Source organism: Meleagris gallopavo, chromosome 7, assembly GCF_000146605.3.
Source record: "Meleagris gallopavo isolate NT-WF06-2002-E0010 breed Aviagen turkey brand Nicholas breeding stock chromosome 7, Turkey_5.1, whole genome shotgun sequence".
NCBI lineage: Eukaryota > Metazoa > Chordata > Aves > Galliformes > Phasianidae > Meleagris > Meleagris gallopavo.
The window spans coordinates 10,329,215-10,352,639 of record NC_015017.2 but is presented as its reverse complement, the minus strand read 5'-3'; the positions used below and the strand labels follow the sequence as shown (position 1 = coordinate 10,352,639).

The window sequence follows — 23,425 nt, the reverse complement described above, 5'->3', positions numbered from 1 at the left end:
TCCTGCAAGGTGTATTATGTGGCTGCAGCTTAGCTACCCTTAGCATAAGGCTGCTGTTCAAACAAATAAATGCTAGTTAACTAAGCTCAGAGAAGGAGGGTAGGTAGGGGAGAGTGTGTGTGCCAGAAGGAAATCCAATTACTTCAGCATTTTCATTTTTGTATAGAGACTTCTGTCTTTCCTGTATCTTGTATAGCTCATTTCAGAACTGACCACGTGTTTTGTCTTCTTACTGGACGAAGATTTCTTGGCATGTGAGCATGTCCCATGTTTTTCTCCTTGAACTTACTGCACCAAATTTTCTTTATGGGAATATTTCTCAGGTTTTAGTCCAGTAAATTTTAATTTCACTTGGTCGTCATTGCCACGCACATCCCAAACACATCATATGACTACTTCGTGTAATCTATTCCTTCCGTAAGGATTTTCCCAGGAAGGATACTCATGATTTAGAAATTTGCAATTACTCAGTGTTTTTGTTTTTTTTTGTTTTTTGCTACTCTCTTCTGAATAGATATTCCCTTTCTGCAAACTCATCAAGGTTCCTGACAGAAATAGTCATAGAATCCCTTCCAACTTTATGGTGATGAGGATATTTTTCTTTGTAGTTTCAAAGTTCCACTATTCTATTGTCAAGTGGCTGAACAGAATCTGTCCTGGGATGTTCTGCCAATGGTTGATATACTATTTGAGTTTCCTATTTAGCTTAAGTTTTGCTTTCTCAAATAAAGGTTGATAGGTTAAGATATTCCACGATATTTAATAGTCCTTCAATTTCTGTAATGTTGGTTATTATAGAGCTAGAGGATTTGAAGGAGAAAAGCAGAAAACAGAAATCACTACTCAGGCAATGCTAAACAGTTGTCCCACCATCCCTAAATGACTGAAAATTTAACTGAAGTGGCACTCAAAAAATGGAAGATAGCTCCACTTTGTTTAGAATCCTTTCTTAGTAGAGATTGTCACTGTGTCATGCTTTCAAAATACTATTGCCTGTTAAACTGATTCAGAACAGGCAAGGATTTATGGGGAAGGAATTGTTGCTGGCTACTACAATGCTAGGTTTATGTCTCAAAATATTGATTTTAATTAGAAAATTGAATCTCAGTTTTAGAAATTGAAGGTGCCACTTAAAAAGGGTCTTATTTTATAGCCTTCCAACTCTACTGCAGTGCACCATAGTAGCTTTCTAAGGAAAAGTTAAAGTGCAAAGGCAGAAGACCCTGTTTACTTAAAGTGAAATTCTGTGCTGAGGACTATACCAGTCTACGCCATCCAGTACTCTCAAGTCTTTATTTTACTTACATTGATTTTTAAGTCCTCTAAACTCAAGGTTTAAGAACAACTAGAGTTGCTGAAGTGAATTTGTTAGAAGACTGGATGAATGTGGCGGAGGTACAGAGGGGATGTTTTTTATTTTAAAACAACTGTTAAAATTGAGTAAGCCTACGTGTTAGCCTTGTAGCTTTACAGAGATAGCTTAGATGCTGTTTTGCACAAGAGCTTACAGGAGCCTGTGAGTAAGAGCTTGAACTTATGTTCTCTCATCCCTGTGCAGGAAGGCTGTGTAATGTTGCCAGCGCTTTTCTAGACTTTCACATTAAGTGAGGAAAGAGGGCAGAAGAAAACTGTAGTTTCTGAAGAAGGCACATTGACTCCCATGTGTTAGTGGTGTTAGATTGCATTTCCTTGAGTTTGTACACATGAGAGCGAGTAACCCCGGAACAGTTGAGGGAGGAAAAGCAAAATGTTATTTCTGAAAAGTTGCCTCCTCTCTTGAAGGCTGAATAAACCTGAAAAATAAAAAAAGGAAAAACTACCTGTAACCACACTTTTTCCCGCTTTATATGCAGAAGCATCCCAGATAGGAAATATCATTGTTATGGGAATCAGCACTGCTTTTCTCTGCTCTCAGTTGGCTTGCAATGAGAGTCACTAGGAATTCACACAGAGCAGAGTGGTGGTGGTTAAACAAGTGGTACTTCAGTTTTGTTGATCTCTGCTGAGGTTTTTGGCTGTTCTGTATTGCAGTACGCATAGTTCCCTTCACTGTGAACATCACTGTTTATTTCTCTTTTGGGTGGCTAATCACATTTCTATAAATTACATTAATTTAACTTATTTGCCTAAACATTCTGTAGAGAGTAGCACGAATGTTCTCTCATTCTTGGCTGTGTGGTCTTGCTGCATTTGGGAGTAGAACAGAGACAGCTGAAAAGCATGATTTGGTTTCTGCATGCTGGAGCATCTAATCTTACCTTTAGGATCTGGTTCCTAAATCATGATTGTTGTCACCTGGGTGCAGCAAGCACGTGCTCCCCAGCAAGGCAACACCTATTGTTATGCAACTAAGTGTGTGTATTGTAGTAGCACAAGTACAAATGGAAATAGAACTACTCCTGCTTTCAGCCTATGCTATAGGTTTCAGGCTGGGTTTCTCCTGCATTATTTTTGCTTTGTTATTGAACCAGAGTAATTACGTTTGGGGATGTATAGTGGAGAATAAAAACAATTTTGTGTTCTTACCAAACACTGCTTTTTGGTTTTAAAGGCAAAAATGGATGGTCGCTGTGCGTTTTCATGTCATCCACTTTCCCTGGAAAAATTTCACATTATGTAAAATATTTTAAGGACTTTTTTGTCTTTTTTTTCTGTACTTCCAGAGTATGATTTCATCCATTGTAAATAGCACATACTATGCCAATGTATCAGCAACCAAGTGCCAGGAGTTTGGGAGATGGTACAAGAAGTACAAGAAGATTAAAGGTAAATTGATTTTTTTTTTTTTAGATTTTATTTATTTATTTATTACTTTCTAACTTGCTGAACTTCTGGTAATGGTTTGCAATTATTTACTTTAAGTAAAAGTGATGGTAAGCTTTAATAATATTAGTGAGTTTGTCTACAAAGAGGGAGCAGTCATAGCACATTTGAAATTCAATCTGATACTTTACAAACAAGGCTGGCATGAAAACACAAGTCACTCAATACATGCTTATAATATACCATTTAGTTGTGCTGAAAGATCCACCGTGTTTTGAATTTTGCTAAAATGTTTTATGAAAAAAGTGTTCTTGTAGCTCAGAATTTAAAACTGTAATTACTTTGTAAATCACCTTAGTTGCATTGTAATCATGAAACCAAAAGAGCTTGTCTAAGTAACAAGTGCCTTTGCTCTTTGTTTAAAATCCTGCTAAATATCCCGACGTTCCTGCCATGTTTTCTCATGTGGAATCTGGATACCAGTGGAGCATTTGGTGCCTGGCTGTTTGGAGGTGTTGCTAAATAACATTTTTTTTTTCTATATTTTTGTTTCTGTTACATTAGTGATGAGAAGATTTGTTGTCTGAAGGAAGGCATAGGCTTTTTTTGTCGTTTCTGTCTGTGGTCCTTTCAGTGGCTAGGAAAGTTGTAACAAGATTCACAGATGTTATGTAGAACTACAGTAATGTCCTGTCCTAATTGAGAAGCTGTTGTATTTTTAGTTGCACAAAGATTAGTGTCTTTCAAAAAATCCGCAGTCTTTTCTTAAAAACACACACACAAAAAAATAACAGCATACATGAGCTGGGAAAGGCTTCTTGTTTAGTTTCCATAGGGCAGGCTAGAAATCTGCATGATATCATCAAGAATCTGCTTTTCGAATTAGGAGTGCATGAAACAAAATTGCATGGAATATCAGAACAAGGTCTGAGGCATGTGATTTTCTCTGATGCATGTCTGGCTCACACTGCATATACCTGTAGGACTCTCAGCTGTGTGGTGATTAGTTTTTCACTTGGCAGAAATAAAAAGGAATGCTTTATAGAAGAATTATCTGTGGATGGAAGGAAGGTTGTTCAGGCAGATGTGGCTAACAGTGTGGATGTGGAAATGCAGGTGTTGCTTTTCACCTGCTAAAATGATTTAGGATTGAAGTAAAAATGTTGATGCCAAATAAACTTATAGTTTTTTCTCTCTTTAAATTGCCATTGTGTTATGCAGAAGTGTGTCTTTTTCTAAATGGTATCTCTTAATAAAAGAATTTTATTTGAAGTCCTGTAACATATCTTCTTGGTTAAAAACAATCAAAGCTTCAAGGTCATCTCTGTTTGCTTTTACTTGCTGTTGTTGGAGAGCAGAGATAGGCTTCCCTCCCCCCTAAACTGGGCAAGGGTGTAATGCCAGTTACAAAGGCACTGGAAGCCCTTAACTGTAGTGTTCTTAGCAGTAGAGATGCCACTACAGCTTCTGAGTGTTTCTAGCACACTGCTGTCTTCTACTTTCTTCTATTCTTAGAGCATTGAATTCTTTAAGCTCCTTTTTTTTTTTTTAAACTTAATAAGTGCACAGTTAAATTGTTAAGTGCCATAAAAGCAGAATGAGACCTCAATCAAAAGGTCAAGGATCCAAACCTGAAGAATTTGCCAGATAACTCTGCATATGTGCTATTCAAAGAGATACAGCCAGTTGCTGCTGTTTGGAAGCGTATGTGTATGCTAGTAGGAGGAGGAAAAGGAAGGTTAAGGTATGTGTGAAGTAAACACAAGCTGCTATAAAGCAGTTCAAGTCGTGTTGATTCATCAGCCATATGAGTGGGAGAGAAAACAAAGAATCTATGGCAGGTACTTTGGTGCACGAAGAAAAAGCAGTCATGGAACTTCAGGGCAATAATCTAGGCTCCATGGAAACAGGAAGACATTTGTTTCTTTTGCATAGACAGATATTTTTATGGGACATCTCAATTAGTACTCAAACTCAGTGACTTACATGCTTCATTCATCATGTTGGTAGGAAAGGTAGATGCATGACACAACATTTCACTTTTGGGGTTGTAATCTGGATAGCTTAGGTAAAACTCATTTGGAGTCACTGAGGCAAGAACTCTATCCATATGTAAGTCTAGAGCTGGTTATTAGAAAGTAAAAACAAAAAAACGATTCACCCGAGCTGTGGTAAATGCAAAATATGAAGGAGCTTCGGAATTACTTTATTGATGTTGCAAACTAAATGCAGCCTACAGTGTTAAATGTGTTTCCTATTATCTGCTAATGTCTGCTTTAATAAAACAGTGGGAACTAAATGGTTGCTTCTTAATCAAAACCATGATTTCCTAAACATAAGTTTTATGATTCTGTTACAAATTGCCATATACAGATCTCTTAGGTCAAACTTTTTTCCTTTTTCATAGAAATAAGTAAGTGGTAAAAAAATTATATACTCTTGAAGATCAAAGTAATTACGACTGAAGCCATGCAGAAGTAAAAAATTCTTTGGAAAAAAAAGCATCAAGTTTCAGAGCATGTAGTTCATGTTTCAATAAATATAAGAAAGTGAACAATCAATGATTTGATATCATTAGCAGCAGATGTAAGAGCTATATATATGAGTGGAATTGTATGTAATCTCAAGTGAATGGTCTCAGTGTGCATTCTGTTGAACTCTCCAAAAAGATGACGAACCTATTTTTGCTTGCAATTTTAAAAAAAGTTTTCAGCTCAGCATGGTAATTTTGTCTTGTGTCAAGACCATGCTAGTGTAAAATTCTGCTTGATTTTTTTTTTTTTCCCAGCCACCCTGCCCCCATGAGGTTTTAAGATGTTCACAGTTTACTCAGAGGTATGAGAGTTAGTACACAGATTCTGGAGTTGCTGGTGTGAGGATGGAGGCTTTTTTTTTTTGTTTTTTTTTTTTTTTCCCCAACCTTGTTCTGAGCCTTCCATTGCGTATGTGTTCAGGGACATGAGTGAGTTTCTAACAGGATATCTGCTCTTTCCAGTCTCATTGGAATAACATGCGTATTTCAAAGATAGCTTATATTAAATCAGTTCTAATGGAAAATGCACAGTACTTGGAAAACAAGAATCCTACAGTTCTGTGAACTTTTTCTTCCCTCTGTGGACCTGTGTAATCATTTAGAGTGGCAGTTAAGCTATTTAGTTTGTATTGTCCTTTTGTTAAAAATATACACCATGAATGATTGTAATATTATTGTGCTCTTTTAAACTCTGTTTTATGGTTATAAAATATTTTGAAAAATGTGCACCCTTTTGGTTCTAGTTGCATACATGACAAGATTTAGGTAAAATTAAACTGCTTGAATCAAGAATCACGCTGTCCTGTTCTTACCAAAGGCTACATACTAGTGACCGTGGTGATAACTGTACAACACGTAGAGACAAGTTTCCAAACTTCATCATGCAACTCATGTCATTGTCAAGAGATAAAATTTGCACCAGTTACCTACTCGTTGCCTAGTCTTTTGGGTTCATAGCATTTCAAATATTTGTTTAGTTCTGTTTTTCAATAGATGTTTCACTTCTCAAGTGTCATGCTTTCTATTTTTATCAGAAGGACTATCACTGTATCAGGATTCTTTCACAACTGAAACTCTTAACTGGTGTGAATCTTTTCTTTTTTTGCCTGATGACACAGCTTGGTTTGGTGGGAGGAAGTTAGGAAGGCAGAGGGAGAAATAAAAATATTGTGAACTTGAAAATAAAGAGATGTATTTTCTTTGTCTGTGTATTAGGAACATCTTATTTTTTTTTTTTTTGCTCCTGCCATCAGTGGCTGTCAAAATATAGCTTTCTGTGAATGTGAGTTTTGAGACTGTGGCTGTCTCAAAGTTTTTGTGGAATGATGAGTCCTCCTGTTTAAAAGAGGAGATCCCAGTTATTTCTATTTCAATGGATCAGGAACCAACTCCCATAAGAAAGAGCTTTTTATAGCTTCCTTAAATTGAGAATCTGCTTTGGCTGCTCTTTGTTTTTTCCAGTATTAATGATGTGATGTTGTCTGCAGTTTTGTTCCGGAGAGTATGTTTGCTTACTTCCCATAAGGAATTGACAGGCCAATCTGATTTTTTGATTCTGTGTTCTAGAGGTCATTCTAGGTTAAGAGAGTTTAGAACAGGATTCAGAGGGGTTCCCAGCTTTGTTAATACCAAACTGAAGGAGCCTTGAATTGCAGCATGGTCATAACGCCAGTGTGACTTGGTGAAAATTTTAATTATGTGCTTTGTTGAATAGTTTTGAATTGTTCCTCTGAAGCAGATGTTGCAGAAGCCTCATGAAAAGGCATAACAGAACATTCTCAATCAGTGTTTCTGACTTTTAACAACACCCCATGTATTGATACATGTGTGTATATGCATAAATAGAAGGTCACAGATAAGTCTATATAAATAGATGTATGTATGTAAGCACGTGTACATAGAGATCTTGACCTTTAGCCGTTTTAACTAAATAGTTGAAGCAGAAATGGTAAGGCTTTTTAAGAAGAGGTAATTTCATGTGTTGTTTAGATATTAGTTGTGACTCTGGCACTGAGCCAGATAGGGTCATTTAGGTTATCTGTGTGGCTCTTGACCTTACTGTAATTTTTTCTTTGCTTCCTTTCACGCTCCTGACTATGTTTTATTCCACTAAAAATAAAACTCACTTTTTAAAAGAAAATGGTAAGAAAAAAACATAATTCACAGGCAAGCATTTCAACATCTAGATCACATACAAAACCTGAAGATCATCTCTAACTTAAACACATCCTCACAGTATGCAGACTGCTGTGTTGTACTGTTTTATGAGGAGAGTTGTTCATCTTTTTGCACTAGGTCACCAGGAAAAAGTGGAATCTCTCTCTTTAAGTATAAGCTGAAGTTGGCACATTTCAGCAAGATTTAGAGACCCCTTGGCTACTGTTTTCCCCACCCATATTAGAATACTGTATTTCAGCATTGTCGCTGATGCTAAGTGCCAGTCTGGGGGATTTGTGTGCTTGTATTGTTAAGAGACAATTTACCCGCTGTAGTGTGTTCTGGGAGCTTTATAAATTGTGGCCCTCTTGGCTTTCCTATAAAGAGAATTAAAGCAGGCACTTTAAAAAAAAAAAAGCTTAACTTTTATGTAAAGTAAATACATTGATGAATTTCAGCTTTGCAGAGCGTCTTTTTTTTTTTTTCTGTCCCTTCTGGAGCAGTGGCTCTCACTCTTAACAGCACCTGTGCCATGACAGAAGGGGATGATATGTCCGTTAGCTGAACCACCTCGTGTGCATGCGTGTGTCTGAATCTGCAACCATTGCTGCTATAGGGAACGTATGTCAGTTCAATAGAGGTTGGAAGCCTTTCTATTGAGAAACCACTTAGCCCTTTGTCCCTTCTATCTTGTCCCTGCCATGCAGAAGGTTTTTATGACTGCTTGCTTTTATCACTTTTTTTTAATCTATGGATGATGACTGAGTCTGTTTAGATGATCTCACTGTGTCAACTTGATGGTTTTAAAATGCATTCAGTTCCAAGTACAGTGCTTTTTCTCAGTGAGGACCAGTTGTGTACTAAGGCTGGGACTTCTGTCCAGCCACACTTGATTTCATAGTGACTATGGAATTGTCTTTGTCATGGAAATACTTTTTTTTTAATATCTCCAGAATTTCAAAATAAAATTTCCTTCAAATGTATAAAAAGTATTCTTGTGTGCTGTCAAGTAGAATAACTTCTGTTAGTTCAATAGGAAAGGAGTTTTTAGAAAGTAAGCACTACTGGAGGTTAGGTTGGAAAGGGAGGAAGACATGAAGCTTAGACACAGACATCAACTTCCCTGTGAGAGCTGCAAAATGACTATCTCTGATTGTGTGGACTTCATAGAGTATAAAATCCATTCTGTCACTGAGAACAGAAATGAATTCTGTTCACTCCAAGTGTCTAAGGGCTTACATGTCTCTTGTAATGATGTTTGTGTTCTGTGTTGTTCCTTTCATCATCTTTGCTGCTATGAGTCAGGAAGAGATGTGTATTTATCTCCCCGAGGGGCTGCACAATTGTCTGGGTATTCTAGACAATTTGCACCTCCCTCTTGAGGTGTCCACAAAAGGTTAGTACTTAAATAGCAGGGCATGCTTCCATGACAGTGCTTTGACAGGGAGTAAGATATTTTTATATCAGATGAGACCATCTAACTGGTATGCTATTTCTGTCAGTTCTGACTAATGTTTGTCCTAATTCTTCTTTTCCATTTTACACAACCAGTATTTATATATTAGATTGTGGTCTCTAAAATACCTTCAATGTAATGATTTTTTTCTGCCTTAGGAAGAATAAAGTTCATACTGTTATGTGACCTCCCTAACCTGTGCAGTAACCCCAAAACAATCTGGAATGAATTCATTTTATATTCTTCCTTTCTGAGATGCAGCTTTTGGAAGCAGCGCAGTTCAGGGACAGCCTATGAGAAGAATGACTTCCTACATTTAAGCAGAATTGTCTGAAAACATGTTAGTGTTTGTGTGTCCCACGGGATGAATAGGATCTAGTCTGTAGGACAAGAGGAAGGGAAAGTCTGATGTATGGAAGTCAACAAGTTGGTTCACTCTACTCAGTTCCCTCAAGAATGATGCTGATCAATGGCCTCCTTTTTGGATAGTTCTTCCAAGCACAAAAATAGTGACTTGTGCTTTGGGAACTGAGCGATCTGTAGTGCAGTGGAGAACAGACAATGGCCTTTCCTGTCTGTTTTCCATTAGACTTGGATAAAGGCCTTTGCTACCCACAGCCAGTGGCCAAAAAATTTCTGTATGTGCTCCATAGCTATTTTGAGGTTATTTGCTATCCTGCAAGAGTAGAGGAAGTGAAAGGTTTTAAAAGTTAAGATTTCTTACCAAGTGTGCTGCTCTGGTCAACTCACATTCTCTCCTATTCTGACTGCAAGAACAAACAGTCCAGGCAGAGGTCAAGCAGTAAGTGAAACCAGTGGATGACTTTGGGTAAATACAAAAATTGAATGTTGAATGAAAATGAGACTCCTCAGATCAGTCCTTTGCACTGAAGTGGTTAAGTGGGCTGTGATTAAAACAAATAAGTAATTATGCTAATTATAGATAAAAAGATAGAGAATTACCATTATAATAGCACCTCCTGTGCTCTGGAGTGGCTTTGTTGTATTTACAAAGAGGAAGTTGATAATCATAGGGTAAGCAAGAGGGCACCCTGTTGGTGTAGTGCAGCACTCCCAGCTCTGCACTTCACTCTGAGATGGAGGTAGTATGGTGTCAGAGCTTCTTTTCCCAAGCAAAGCTCCATGATTCAGAACAGGTTTAGCTCCAGCGAGTAAGGTGGTGTCGAGCTATGAGAAACTGTGGGAACCTTTCCATCTCTATGCCTGTCATACTGAAGCTCACAAACAGAGCTCTCTGCTGGCCCAGGCTAGCTCAGTTTGGCCTTTACCACTGCTGGTAATGGCTTTTATGATCGCCAGGTTTTAAGTAATAAATAAAACAAAGATGCAAGCTCTGAAGCTGTTGCACTGCAGAACAACCCTGGGGTGGTGACATCCTGTCACAATTGAAGCATGGCAGTCCTGCTGACTAGTAACTTATTACAAAAAATTTCTTTAGCAGCCTCTTCGTGCTCTATTTTGTGCAAAATGCTTGTATGCCATTGGGACTAAAAAGTTGGGAACTCGCTGGGTCATGGGTGCTGCAGGGCCCTCTTTGTGACCATGGCAGTGTGGTGCAGGGAGACGTGAAGATCTGGCTCTCCCTGCTGCATCCATTATTGTGTGTGCTAAGCAATTTGGATTCCAGTGCTGTCCGTCGGTACAGTGCTGTTCCTAAGCCCTAAATACCCCACAGGCTCTTTGTCAGAATGTTCCTATTAACAACTTGGTGAAAATAAAGGGTGAGGGGAAGGGAAGGTGGAGAAATAAATCTTATTTTAAATCTCTTGAGCTAGTTTCATTTCAAATGGAAAGTTGCATGCGGACCACCCCAAGCCATTGTGCTGTGGACTGTGTCAGCTGTTTGTACAGGGAATCTGGGTAGAGGATAAGAGTATCATGCAGGGGAAGGGTGCATTGGGCTGTTTTTGTGCTGTATCCAGGAAGTTTCTAGCTCAGTATGAAGCTGAAATACATTGACACACGTGGTAATCATTATGAGAAAAAAAAGGAACATTTAAATGTAACAATTTGCTGCTTCCATTCTGGGGATTAGGTTGGTGTCCAAGTGTTTTGCAGAGGTAGTTACATCTTGTAGCGGGCTATGGGCAAATGAAGGGCAGATACCATTCGAGGGTACTCAGTGAGCTGCCTGCTAAGCTTGGACATGGTACTTGTGGTCCTGGTACCTGGAACCCGCCTACGTAGTATGTATGGCTTCTGGAGGCTGGGCTCTTAAATGTGGAGGTGGTGTTGGACTTGGAGCAAAATTGAATACCAGGCAGCACGAAGCAGGAAGAAAAGGGAAAAGACTGCTGTAGTTTTTGCTGTGGCTGGACCACAGATGGGAGGTAGGTAACAGCCTCCTGGGCCAGCTTTTGCTTAAATAGCACAGGCACTGTAAGCAGAGGAGGACTGACAGCAGTACTTGAACACAGACCACAGGCATTCATGGAGCCCTCTCCTTCCCAATTTAGGGTTCTGCTGCTCTGTCTTCACTGTTTTGTAAGCAGACGTGTTCAAGTGCCAGCCAGCTTATAAAGGACTATAGGAGCTGTAAACATACCCCCCAGTTTCAACAGGGCAATAGCATGTGAGGGAAGGACAAAGGAGAGGAACATGGGGTAGAAACATGAAAAATAGAGTATGCAAGAGGACAAAATCCTGCCTCAAGAAAATCTGAGGCAGAACATTAGTGTCACAGAAGTGTTGTGGCTCCTATATGCCATTTTTTCATAGAGCATTGCTGGGAAGCTGGTCTGTCTCTTGTGACAGTGCTGGCTTGTGCCTCAGCACTGTGTCAGGCTTTCTCCTGTCCAGGCCCACAGATCCCCACCTGTTCATAGCCACTGATGAACAACAGGGAACCTGATATGGGAAATGTGCTGGAGAAGGAAAGAGCCTTGAGAAGTTGAGTAACGCACATCTTTTCTGTCTAGCATAACTGTTAATGGTAACCTTTTATTATTGAAGGGATTGAACTGACTAGATCTGGTTGGTTTGTTGGGAGTGGTTGTGTGGCAACATAGCCTAATGTGATCAAGGAAGGAAACGGATAAGAAAGGAAAAAAAGCCACCTATGGAAGCAAGTCAAATGATGTCTCCGTGTAACTGTGATTCCAAGTAGCATTGCAGAGATTAACAGCCTGGCAGACTTTTCATCTTAAATTTTATTTTTATAGGGGTTTATGACTTGGCACTGAAGTCAGGAGTGGGTGGAAACTTGGCAAACGTGGTTCAGCCCAGAAAGTGGATGTTATTTATATTTACTTCTCACCAGGATTTCAGAAACACTTGGTTACTGTTTTTGAGTTCTAACAAGTAGTAATTTATTGGTTTCAGTGACTTATTCTCTGTATGTTTCTTAAACTACAAGATAGTTGAGAAATTGTTTCAGCTTTCCTGAAGCTACTTGTGGAAGGACAAGTAGATCTCCGAAGGGTGTAAATGAATTCTGAGTGTAGTTCTTGATGCATTTCCTTTTAGCAGAATGCTCCTGCTCCTATTCTTTCATGTACACTGAACAACATCTTTATTGTATGTACATTAAGTTAATTCCTGATTCTCAAGTAGCAGCTGCACCTTTGGAATAATTACATTTGGTTTTCCTGGTAACAGTGTGTATTTAATAGCATTATTCAGGTACAGGCTCACCAAAGAAAGGCTTAGGTGATTATATGGCCACGTGTTTTCTGTGTGGGCCATGGTGCTGGATGGGGTCTTCTCCAGTGGTGACAGAACAGCCTCTCTTCCCCATGACCCTGCACGCCTTCTGTGCCTAATGCTTGGGAATGGGTACTGAAATCAGTACTTAAGTAGGAATTTTTAGTACTTTCAGCAAACTGAAATGCTGTGTTATGTGTTTAGTAGGCTGTGAGAAATTTATGGAGATGGTCAGTCATTTGCAATAGTGTTTGTGTATTGCAAGTATTGTATGGCATTTCATAGCTGAAACATCGTGCACAAATAAACAGTTATAAAATTAGTTGAGTTGAAACATTGGCTTTTGAAGAAAGATGGAATTAAGAATTTTATTAGAAATGTTTAATTTTTACTTTTTTTTTCTATTTAACTAAGTAATTTTTAATTTGTAAGGTTAAAAGTTACTTTGGTAATTTTTTTTTTTAGTAAAATAAAAATGGGAACTGGGAAATATCTTTAAAATTCCTGGATATTAATTTACCTAGTTATAAAAATTAGTGCTTGTGATGTTCTGGAATGACGGCTCTAAAGACAGAAATTGTGCGTATCTGTGCTCTGGGCATGATTCCCTCCCTCATGAGAATTCAACCCTCTCTGTCTGAGATTAACTCTGAAAGGTGAGAAGAGCTGTCTCTGTTTAAAAGGAAACAGAGAAAGTCATCAATAAATTGTCACTTGAGTACTATGTAAAGATTCAAAGCTCTACATGGATTAGGTCTTAAAAAGAGTTCAAAATCCTTGTACCATTGTTGATCATTACACAATTCTGATTGTGTTACGTTTTTTATGAAACAAATCCTGTCTTGTCATTTTTATGTTGTCCTTGCTAAATAAGGTAGTAGTTTACTAGCTGTATGGTAGCAGTCCCTGGACACTTTTAGATCAATAGATAAATTCCCAATTTTGTGTAGTGAAGCTCACGGAATCTTCAACTTTGTATAAATGACTTTTGATTATTAAAGTTATTTAAGTAATAGTTTTACTTTTTTATTTTATAAACTTCATTTCCAATTTCAAACATTACTTGTAGAGGAAATTTGGTTTTGTAATATGCAGGCATTTAATTTGGCAGTTGCATGAAAAGGTGTTGCAGTATTACTGATGTAAGTTATCTGAAAGGGTTGTGGCTGCATATATGATTACAATAAATGCATCTGGTTTGTAATGCTTCGTTTTTTTTATAATACGATGTCACTTAAGAATAACAGGTCTTTGTTATAGTAAAGATTTATTTTGAAGATGGTAAAGCCATAAAATAGCACTATAAACCAGTAAAAGGTTGCTGTCAGAATCTGTTTTTTGTAAAGTGGGCATTCATGCACAGTTCCTTCAAGGTTTCCAGACAGAGTGATGAGGCTTTTGTTAGAACCATTGCTCTGAAACGTTCTCATTTGTGAATCAAGGATGTGCATGGTTACGTAGCATGCTTTCAGGCAAGCAACTTGATTCTGCTACAGTACATCTAGGTGAATTCACATTACCACCTAAAGTGGTAACTTTATCCACACGTGATGCAAGGTAGAGTTTATGTTGGAAAAAATATAATTGCTGAGTTTGTAATGAGAAGTTGTTTCATGAACTGCATAGGGAATGGTCTGGTTTCCATTGAATTGGTGTGGGTGGATACTGATTTGGGTTTCTTTCCTTCAGCTATATGCCAGTGATTCTGAAATGTTTTCCCTCTTTTAAGAGTTATTCAATTTGATGACAGATTCAGAAGTTACTGACAGTGTGAGTGGAAATGTCTAAACTCGTTTCTTTAGGAAATGAGGCTGGAACAGACACCTGCTACCAGTTTTATAAGGAGGCTTCCTAAGCAGCAAGTGAAACCCAAGAAGTATGAAAGTGTCTTGATTATTGTTGCTCTTACTTTGTACTGCTTTTGTTCTGTTTTTGAGTAGCTTTTATGCAAGTGCAGATTTGAAAACTAAAGTGAGTGCTATACACCTGGAGTAATTCTTACCCAAATGGTCCTCTTGTAAATGCCAACTGAAATGACAGCAAAATAATTTTTCTCTTTTAACAGTGGAAAGAGTGGAAAGAGAAAACCTTTCAGACTATTGTGTTCTTGGTCAACGTCCCATGCACTTACCAAATATCAACCAACTGGCAACCTTGGGAAAAACTAATGAACAGTCTCCTCATGGCCAAATTCACCACAGTACTCCAATCCGAAACCAAGTGCCAACGATGCAGACAATGATAAACCCTGGGCTCCTGTCTCCTCAGCTCAGTCCACAACTGGTGAGGCAGCAGATAGCAATGGCCCATCTGATAAACCAACAGATTGCCGTCAGCCGGCTACTGGCTCACCAGCACCCACAAGCTATCAACCAGCAGTTCTTGAATCATCCACCCATCCCTAGAGCTGTCAAACCAGAGCCATCAAATTCATCGGTGGAAGTCTCTCCAGATATTTACCAGCAAGTCAGAGATGAGCTGAAGAGAGCCAGTGTATCTCAAGCTGTCTTTGCAAGAGTAGCATTCAACCGCACACAGGTATCCATTTCTGTTCTATAACCAAGAAGTGCTGAGGGGTCAAAGTTGTGACTCTTGTGGGGCTATGTGGTTGTTGCAGATCAAGGAAAGATGTACCCCAGAAACAGGTCATACCATCCACCATTTTTTCCCCAGTCTCATTGGCATGATTGAGCAAGACTGTTTATTCATAGAACAGCTGTTTGCTTGAAATTGTTTACCCTAGTGCTGTTACCTGAGCTTTGTTCTCTAGTTATCATTCTGCTGATGTGAGTTCTTTCCTGAGTTCTTCTCTGTGGTTATGAACTTCCACATCTGCTCCTGCCTGATGGCCAGGAAGAGGTAAGAAGAGACTAAGGGAGTCAGCATCTTTTAATTTATGTCACTTTCTCAGTTCCTTCTTGTGGTAACTACTGTTGATTGCACAACTACTGCCAGAGGCTAGTGACATAGAAATGAGTAAGACAAGTATTCATAGGCCTAAAGACAGTCTTGGTGCTGGCTGCATAAGAGACAATTGATTGCTGGAAAGGATGTCTGCCATTTGCAGCTGGTTTTCTCACTCAAATATTGAAACTCAGATGTTAAAATAATTACACAGCAGTATCAGTGTAAGCCTAGCACCTGGAATACCATAGGTGAATGAATATTCAGAAATGCAGGCTGTTTACATTTATCCTGCTGCCAGACAGCATTCAAGGCATACAAAGCACAATCTCTGGTTGGTGATACTCCTCCGTAAGGGTTAATAAATGGGAAGTGACATCATATTTAAATATTGGTACAATTTTCTTTTGTACAGTCTGAGCTGATCTTTGAGATTAGCTTTACCAGCACGAGAAGACAAGGGCCGTGTATGTATGTGTCTGCAGGAGCTCTGTCTGTCGAGCCATACAGTGCCTTTGTACGTTCTCCTGGATTAATGATTTTCTTTGGCACTGCCATTTTGGAAATGCCATATTATGAGGGAACTAATTAAAGTATGGAGCACATTTTTATTACTTCCCTTTTTCCATTAAATTCATAAGATGGCTGCACTCAGAAAAAACATTCAGGTTCAATCAACATGTCTTTGAGTTCTGGGGTTAGCCTTGAGGATATCGAATGAAAACTACATAGGAATGTATGAGTATTTCCTCTTTAAAATGCTGCTTTTAATTTGGAAAAGCTTTTCATCCCTCTGAGATCATAACCTGTTGTATATAAAGCCTTGTATAATCAAGGTAGATGGTATTGACAGAATGACATATTCTACACTTGAGTGAGAGCTCAGCATTAACCTTGCTGGTGAGGGTTTTGCTATTGTCACTGAACATAATGTTTTGCTTTAGTCAGACCAGGACAGATTGGTAATACCCAAATCTGTCACTAGACCACAGGTATATCCCTGTCAAGCTGTCAAACAAATTGTGTGTTAAACTGGCCATTCAGCTGTAGTGTTTAAAAGGGGGCAATGTTTTATTCTGCGTGCCTAGGAAATCCCACACCTCGCCTATCCCTGACTGAACACTGCATTTGACTTCTGAAGACAGCAGTGAAAAGGCAGGCATTTCTGAGAGACCACTCTGCTTTTTTCTAGTGATTTTACAGTTTTTCATCCATCTATGGTGTTTAATAGCAGCTGTGATGGAGATTGCACCATATTATCAGAATACGGACTAAGAAAGCTGTAATATGTTTTTGTTGTTGTTGTTTATTTGACCTAGTTGTCCTGCACCGAGCCAGTGCAGGAACTGCAGGCTGTTGTCCTGCACACCACAGTGGAGAAAGCACTGCACTGCTGCTGGGAGCTGTGGCACTGTCTCTTCGTGGTTCAGTACTTCACAATTGTGTAACGGTTTAGATTGAGCTCACTCACTCACTGGGAGCACAGACCTGAGTAGATCCGAGTTGACACGCCAATGTAATGTCCTTTGGGAAAGTGTCAAAGCACCTTTCCTGGACAGGACTGCACCAGGAAATGGGATGTAATGCTCTGTCCTCCAACCAGTTTACACTTGAGACCGGTATACATAATAGTGCGTAGTTCTAGGGTATTAGTATCACTGATTTTGTCTTTCCTCCTGTCCTGCTGATATTTGTCTCAGATTGCACTAACTTCTCTAGATTTCACTTTAAAAAAAAAAAAAGATTGCTTCATTGCAAGTTATCAGACACAATTTTATATGAAAGGAAAGAAATTGTCTACTTCTTAGTCTTCCATCATACATATGAAAGTACCTATACAGCCTGTGATGGTGATTCCAGAACAGGCTAGTCTCAAACGTCCATAAGTGTTGCTTATCTCAGAGGTGTGCTTCATTAGTCTAAAAGACCAGTGAACCTTATGTGCAGTGCATTACATCCTCATGAACTATCACTGCAGCAAAATAATGTAGTTGCATATTAATGCATTACTATCCTCAGCTTTTAGTTCCAACTCAAATCAGTCTCCCCTCAGGTCAGAGACTGTTACCCCAAGTAGTAAGAAGAGGTGCTCAAGCAGTCAGCTTTCCACTGCACTGTAGAAGACGTGGGATAATCCCAAACATCCGTGGGGGGGAGAAGTAGAACTTCCTGATGTGAAAGTTCAGGTCTGCTTTCACTTTCTTTCATTCTCCTTTTGAGTCTTCTCAGGAGACATAGGGGTTTGTGCATGGAAATGTTTGGATTAGAAACTGAAGCCCTGTTATTTCTCATTATGATATCAAAGAATAGATGCTGTGTGCCAGCCAGCTAATAACTGTATTAATCACTGCATTATGGCCCACTGCTTAATCCTTCTTTGTGGTAGTTCTGCAGCACACGTTAGCCTATAATTAAGTATAGCTTCATGAAATATGTACTGTGAGACTTGCTTAATAGATAAACTATTCTCTAATTTATTTTCAAGTCCAATGACCTACATACTCAATGCTGAAAAACCCCTTCTTATGAACATTATTTCTCCCCCGAGACCTTCCATCTGAGTAAATCTGTTAAATGAAGTAGAGGAAGCTTTGATCCAAACTAGGCTAAATCCATTGGAACAAATGGCCGACATATGTATGTATGCATGTATGTGTGTGGGAAGGGAGGATGGTCAGAAGATGGAGAGGTACAGTTGCATGATTTGTGAGACATCCAAAACTTCCTCTAAAAATTGGAAAGTCAGCTTCAGACACGCTATTTCCTTATGCCTGTGGCCATGCTGTTGTCTGCACATGTGAAAATAAAGTGCTTTGGTTTCTGTCACAAATGCTATGCATTTCCTAGGACGCAGACCTGCCACTGCAGTCCGACTGAGGTGGGAAGCTCAGTACTTGCTCTGTGCCTGGGACTGCAGCACAAAATGAACATTTTGAGATTTATTTGAAATTGGGTATCAAAAACTCTCAAAGTGTGTATAATTGATGTTTGATGCCTCTCTGTGTCTTCTTTTTACTTTATTGCTGGGAATCGATGTTGCAATTTTAATTCACCCTGTTGCAGAGTCTAAATTAAATAAGCTAAAATAAACTGCTTGTTTATTCAGCAGTTTGGGGCAGTTGGAAGAGAGTTCTTCAACCTCCACAGAGAATTCAGTTTTTGAAGGTGTTTTTAATGGCACTATTCCCGACAAGGGAGAAACGCCTACATAACCTTCAAAACATTTAAAATGATTGTGCCCACTAGCATTGTTTGTGTTAGCTACGATTAGTGCATGTTGGAAATATGTCTTCATAGGCTTTATACATCCTCGTGGATGCCAGTAGCACTGCATTTCTGGACTATAGGCATGGTCCCCCTGTGTGAACTGCAGTAAGGTGCTATTCAAATTTGTAAGTGTGGTTATGTAGCCTAAGGAGTGGTACTGGGACTGTTGTGTTGCAGGTTAGGGCCCCAATGGAACTTGTGAGATGCAGGTAAATAGGACAGGGGACAAAGGCTGTTTGTATTCCTGGCCTGCATTTAGCTGCCATCATTTTCTTCCCTCCAAGGTGGCCCTGGGGACCCTCAGTCATACAGGCAAGGGAGAAGGTGTGGGTCGAGGCAGTGGAGGAAGCTGGTTATGGTGAAGGTATTCAGCAGCATTGCTGGGGCAAGAAATGCAGTTTCTTGCTCGTGTAATTACTCCTAAGTCTACGGACTTGCTCCTGGAGGAGAATACATATGTGAATTTTCAGCATCCTCTGGGGGAGAGTCAATGTACTACCTCCCTCTTGTGCCATAGTGTCTCCTACTGCGGCATCCAAGTTGCAACTGAAAGGCTGATATCACCAAAGCTTGTTGTATCACAAGTTGTAGTATATTGCTAAGTGGGCACATGGTGATGGATACAGAGGTAAGAGAAGACTTGTTTAAAGGAAGCGCATGAAAATATTCTTTTTTACCCCGTCCTTCTCTGAAATGTTTTTTTCTTGTTGTTTTTTTAGCAAATCTGAAGTTACTGAAGTAATCTGTGCTCTTCAAAATCTATAGTTTTAAAGAGATTTGAATCCTGCTTTGCATGAGAAAAATTAACTTATTTTCCTCTTTTGCCTGCTTTCTGGGCATCCCTCATTGCTGCAGGTTCAGACAGGGGAGGACTGTCAGGCTGTTTTTGTAAGGGTCCAGACACCCTAAATCACTGGATCAGGGAACCGCTTTTCTCCACTTTGGGAGTACCCCAGTGACTGAAAAGCCTATAGACTAAGTGTTTTCTGTTTATATCTTTTTTTTTTTACGCGTCTTTTTTTTGCCAATATTTTGACATAATAGCCAAAACTAGTAAAATGTTTGGGCAAATGGCCAGTGCTTGTTTTACTGAACAGCCTCACAAACTGGGAATATCCGTGAACCTGAGGCTTTTTGAATGAAACAGTCGTGGTGCCAGATATAGAGAGCTGGAGGAGCAGGCATATTTGGGATGCATGTAACTCTTTTCCCAAAGAAAGTTGGCTGCATCTAGCTTTCTGTTCCCTTCCTCTCTCAATAGTTAGCAACGAGGAATCATTTTTTAGCATGTAGACAGGAAGGCAGGTCAACCCTGTGCCTTAGCGGGTGCTTTTTGGGTAAAATCAAGTAACAGCACAGGAAGGGAGAAACTCTACTTTAATACCCTCAGATATAGTGACATTTATAATAAAATAAACTGGTTCATCTTGTTTGAGGGATTCTGCCATACTTTGGCTGCAGCAATGGACTGAGGTGTAGGCAAATGCAGGCTCAGTTCTGGGTGCCCCAGATCCTGGTGTGACTGTGGGCAAGTCCAGACTTCTGCCACAAGAAAGGGGACAGTAATGCTGCCTGGCGTGCAAAGATGCAGCAAGTCAGGTGTGGAGGGGCTTGGAGGCTCTGAGGGCAAACAGTGGTTGGTGAGGAAACTCCAAAGAAAATCTTTGGAGGCAAACAGAGAGGGAAGCGGCGGCAACTCTTCATTCGTGCCTAATTCTGCTTTCTTTGGCAAAATTCCCCCAAACTGGAGTGGGAGCAGAATTGGGACCTTTAAGAGACTTTTTAAGATTAGAAATATGCTCTGTTGAAATAGCTGGAAGTTCCACCTCTGCTTGTTTGTGAGCCAAATCCTGGACAGAATTCCTCTTGCAAGTAATTCTTCCTTTGACTTAAGTGAGAGAAAGATGAGCAGCTTTCATTCTCTGCCTACTATCTGGTGAGACATTCATGCTGCTTTCATTGCTATGGTGTCTGTTCCATTGTGCACAGACTTTCAATTAGTGAGGGTTCTGGTTTTGTTTTTTTGTGGGGGGATTTTTTGTTGTGTTTTTCCCCATAGAAAACTCTCTGTTATTGCATGAAACCGTTTCATGCTGTCTCCTTGTTTTATTCTTCTATGTAATGTGGCACAAGCAGCGTTCTGTTGTACTCACAGGAAAGAAGGCAATCTGCAAGGGAAGTGCTTAATTTAATAAATGGCAGATTTTTAGTACATGGGATATTTGTTCCAACCGTTGGTTTTTGCACTGCCCAAAATTTCAGTTTCAATTAAGTTAATTGTATTCAATAAGCTGAATGAAAAGATCTTAAGTAGCACGTGAGTCAGGCTTTCAGAGCGTGCTTGTTGGAGGCGGCTGCTGCCTGCTCAGCTGAGGCACAGGAGTCCTGAGCCTGGGAGCAAGCGCACGGCTGTACAGCGTGCATGAGCGGTGCGTCCTGCTCACTTTCCAGCATGTTTCAGTACAAAGGTTTGACGTGCATGTTATAAATGGTGGCACTGTGTGGCTGCAGGTGGTGGGTCCTTCTCTGCCTGCTTTTCTCCATGCATCCACATTCAGCTCCACATGCACATCTTGTCTTCCCTAATAAAAAGAAATACTGTAATAAAAAAGAGACTTTATTAAACTAATGCAATAAAGGCATTTTCTTTGAGGATTTAAACACTTCATTTTTAATAATAAAAATCAAATTGTCGTAGTTGGACCCTGTATAAGTTCTATTCAAATCAGCCTCTAAATGCTGCGTGCCGAAGCAGCTCTCTCCTGAGATGTATGTATTTTAGCATTAGTTAAATGAGTTTAAGAACGAGGCTCATACTTTGGCTGTAGGCAGTGAATCTAAGGATCAGGAGTTTTTTGTTCTTTTTAGTGAGAGACTGATGCAATGCACTCAGCTGCACTGAGGGTATTATGAGACAGCTGATCTCCTGTTCACACTGGTGGAAAACTGCACAAAGTCCTTTGACTTCTGTAGCTCATGTAAACAGACAAAAGCATTGCATACAGATGCTTTGCATGTTGAGACAGAAAGAGTTGGTCAAGGAAATGGGTGCAAATGCAGTTTTGCATGATGGAAACTATGACAGGATAGATCTGAAGGTGCTTGGTTTGGCTAACAACTCAAAATTTTCCACTGATTATCTAAACTAATTTTGCTGCACAAAATTGTCTGGACACATTGCCAGGATAAGCATTTCTAAGCAACTTCCAGCACTTCTGCCTTATATCCTAGATGAAGTTAGGAAGAGATGCAAGGGAATGGAAGCAAAGCTGTATCTGAAAATGAGCTAGATTCCTAAGAAGCAAGTACTTCCTGAAGACTTGGTTGAGTCCTGCATTCTTAGAGGCAAAGAGAAGTCTCTTAAAAAAATGTTCAATGCGTCTTATTCAGCCTAGAAGCCAATACTGGAGGTTGAAGCTGGAACTTCTAGTCAAAGTCAAGAGACAAAGAGATATCACGGTAAAAGCTTGCCCAGGCACAAGAAAAACATGGCAGGTAGAACTGCTTCATTTCTTGGAAGGGTGCTGGGAAGTTGGTGCTTCTGCAGAGCTCCACAGACTGACCTTCAACCTCAACTTTCAGGTGCAAGCAGCAGGCAACTTTAAATACAAACAGTCATTCCTGCCTGGCCAAACCAAGCTTCTTGTTGTGTACTGAAGTGTAGGTCACTAGGAAGGACTAGCTAACCAGAGGCTCCCCAGGTGTGCTGCCTTTCCATGCTGGAAACAGACCTTTCATACCAAAAGAAGATGCTGAGAGAGGACAGGCTTATTGCACCGGTCATGAAGATTCAGATTTTGATTTTAATAAACACCCATGTTTTCTGATTCTTGTCAATCACATCTATACCTGAAGGGAAGCAGAATAGCTTTTCTTTTGAGATGGCTGGTTACATGTGCTGTTTGTGCTTTGAGTACTACAGAAGCAACATTTTTCAGCATTTTCACTGTTGCTCTTGGCAGTAGCTTAAATACGGATAGGCACAAATCAACCGAAAATATGAAAAAAGTGTTCATGCTTTTTTAGTCCTTCGTATGTATATAATCTTCTACAGAACATACAAACGGAGGTTTAGCACATTAGTTGAGTTCATTCAGGTTTTTGCCCTGGCCAGTGTTTCAATTGTCCCAAGCCTTGTTCTGAACCTTTTAAAAGTTGTGCCTGCTCTCGTGGCCACATTGCTGAGGTGTGGGTGAAGCAGAGTGCGGCTCCCAGCTGAGGCTGTGAACTTGATGTGCGTGAGGTCCTGGCCAGTGCTGTGAGTCCCCATTTGCCTGATGGCCCTCACTTTCCTCTGTCCTGAGGACATCAGTGTCTGGGCTGTGCTCCAACATGACCTCCTCAACCTGATCCAGACTACTTTTGAAAAGCCTTGGTTGCAAAACTATTCTTCCTTAGGTCACTGGTAGTGCAGTCTGCTGTCCCACTGAGACTTCATTTATGCATTTACAAGCCTGAACCAAAGCTCTTTGGGAAGGCAGAAAGACTTCTCTTGCTTTCTGTGGGCTTTGGTCAAGCCTTTGTGTTGGTCTCAAAGGCTGGTTAGTTGGTCCTTTGGATCGAGGAATTGGCCTGAATAACATTCACTCCCGTTGTAGTGCATTTTCTTTCAGAAGTTGCTTGAAAAAAATTCTTTGTCTGTGAAGTTTGGCATGTTTGTCCTGGAAATCCTGTATCTAGTA

General features: G+C 39.8%; 1 protein-coding gene across 2 annotated transcripts in view; it reads left to right on the top strand.

The window, feature by feature from the left end:
* The window catches only part of SATB2 (SATB homeobox 2), a 102,926-nt gene that overhangs the window by 38,143 nt on the left and 41,358 nt on the right, over positions 1-23,425 (top strand). For both annotated transcript variants that reach the window (XM_031554156.1, XM_019616984.2), the window contains exons 4-5: positions 2,664-2,766; positions 14,638-15,110. In XM_031554156.1, coding sequence (XP_031410016.1) covers positions 2,664-2,766; positions 14,638-15,110 — 576 coding nt within the window. The remainder of the gene's footprint in view (positions 1-2,663; positions 2,767-14,637; positions 15,111-23,425) is intronic.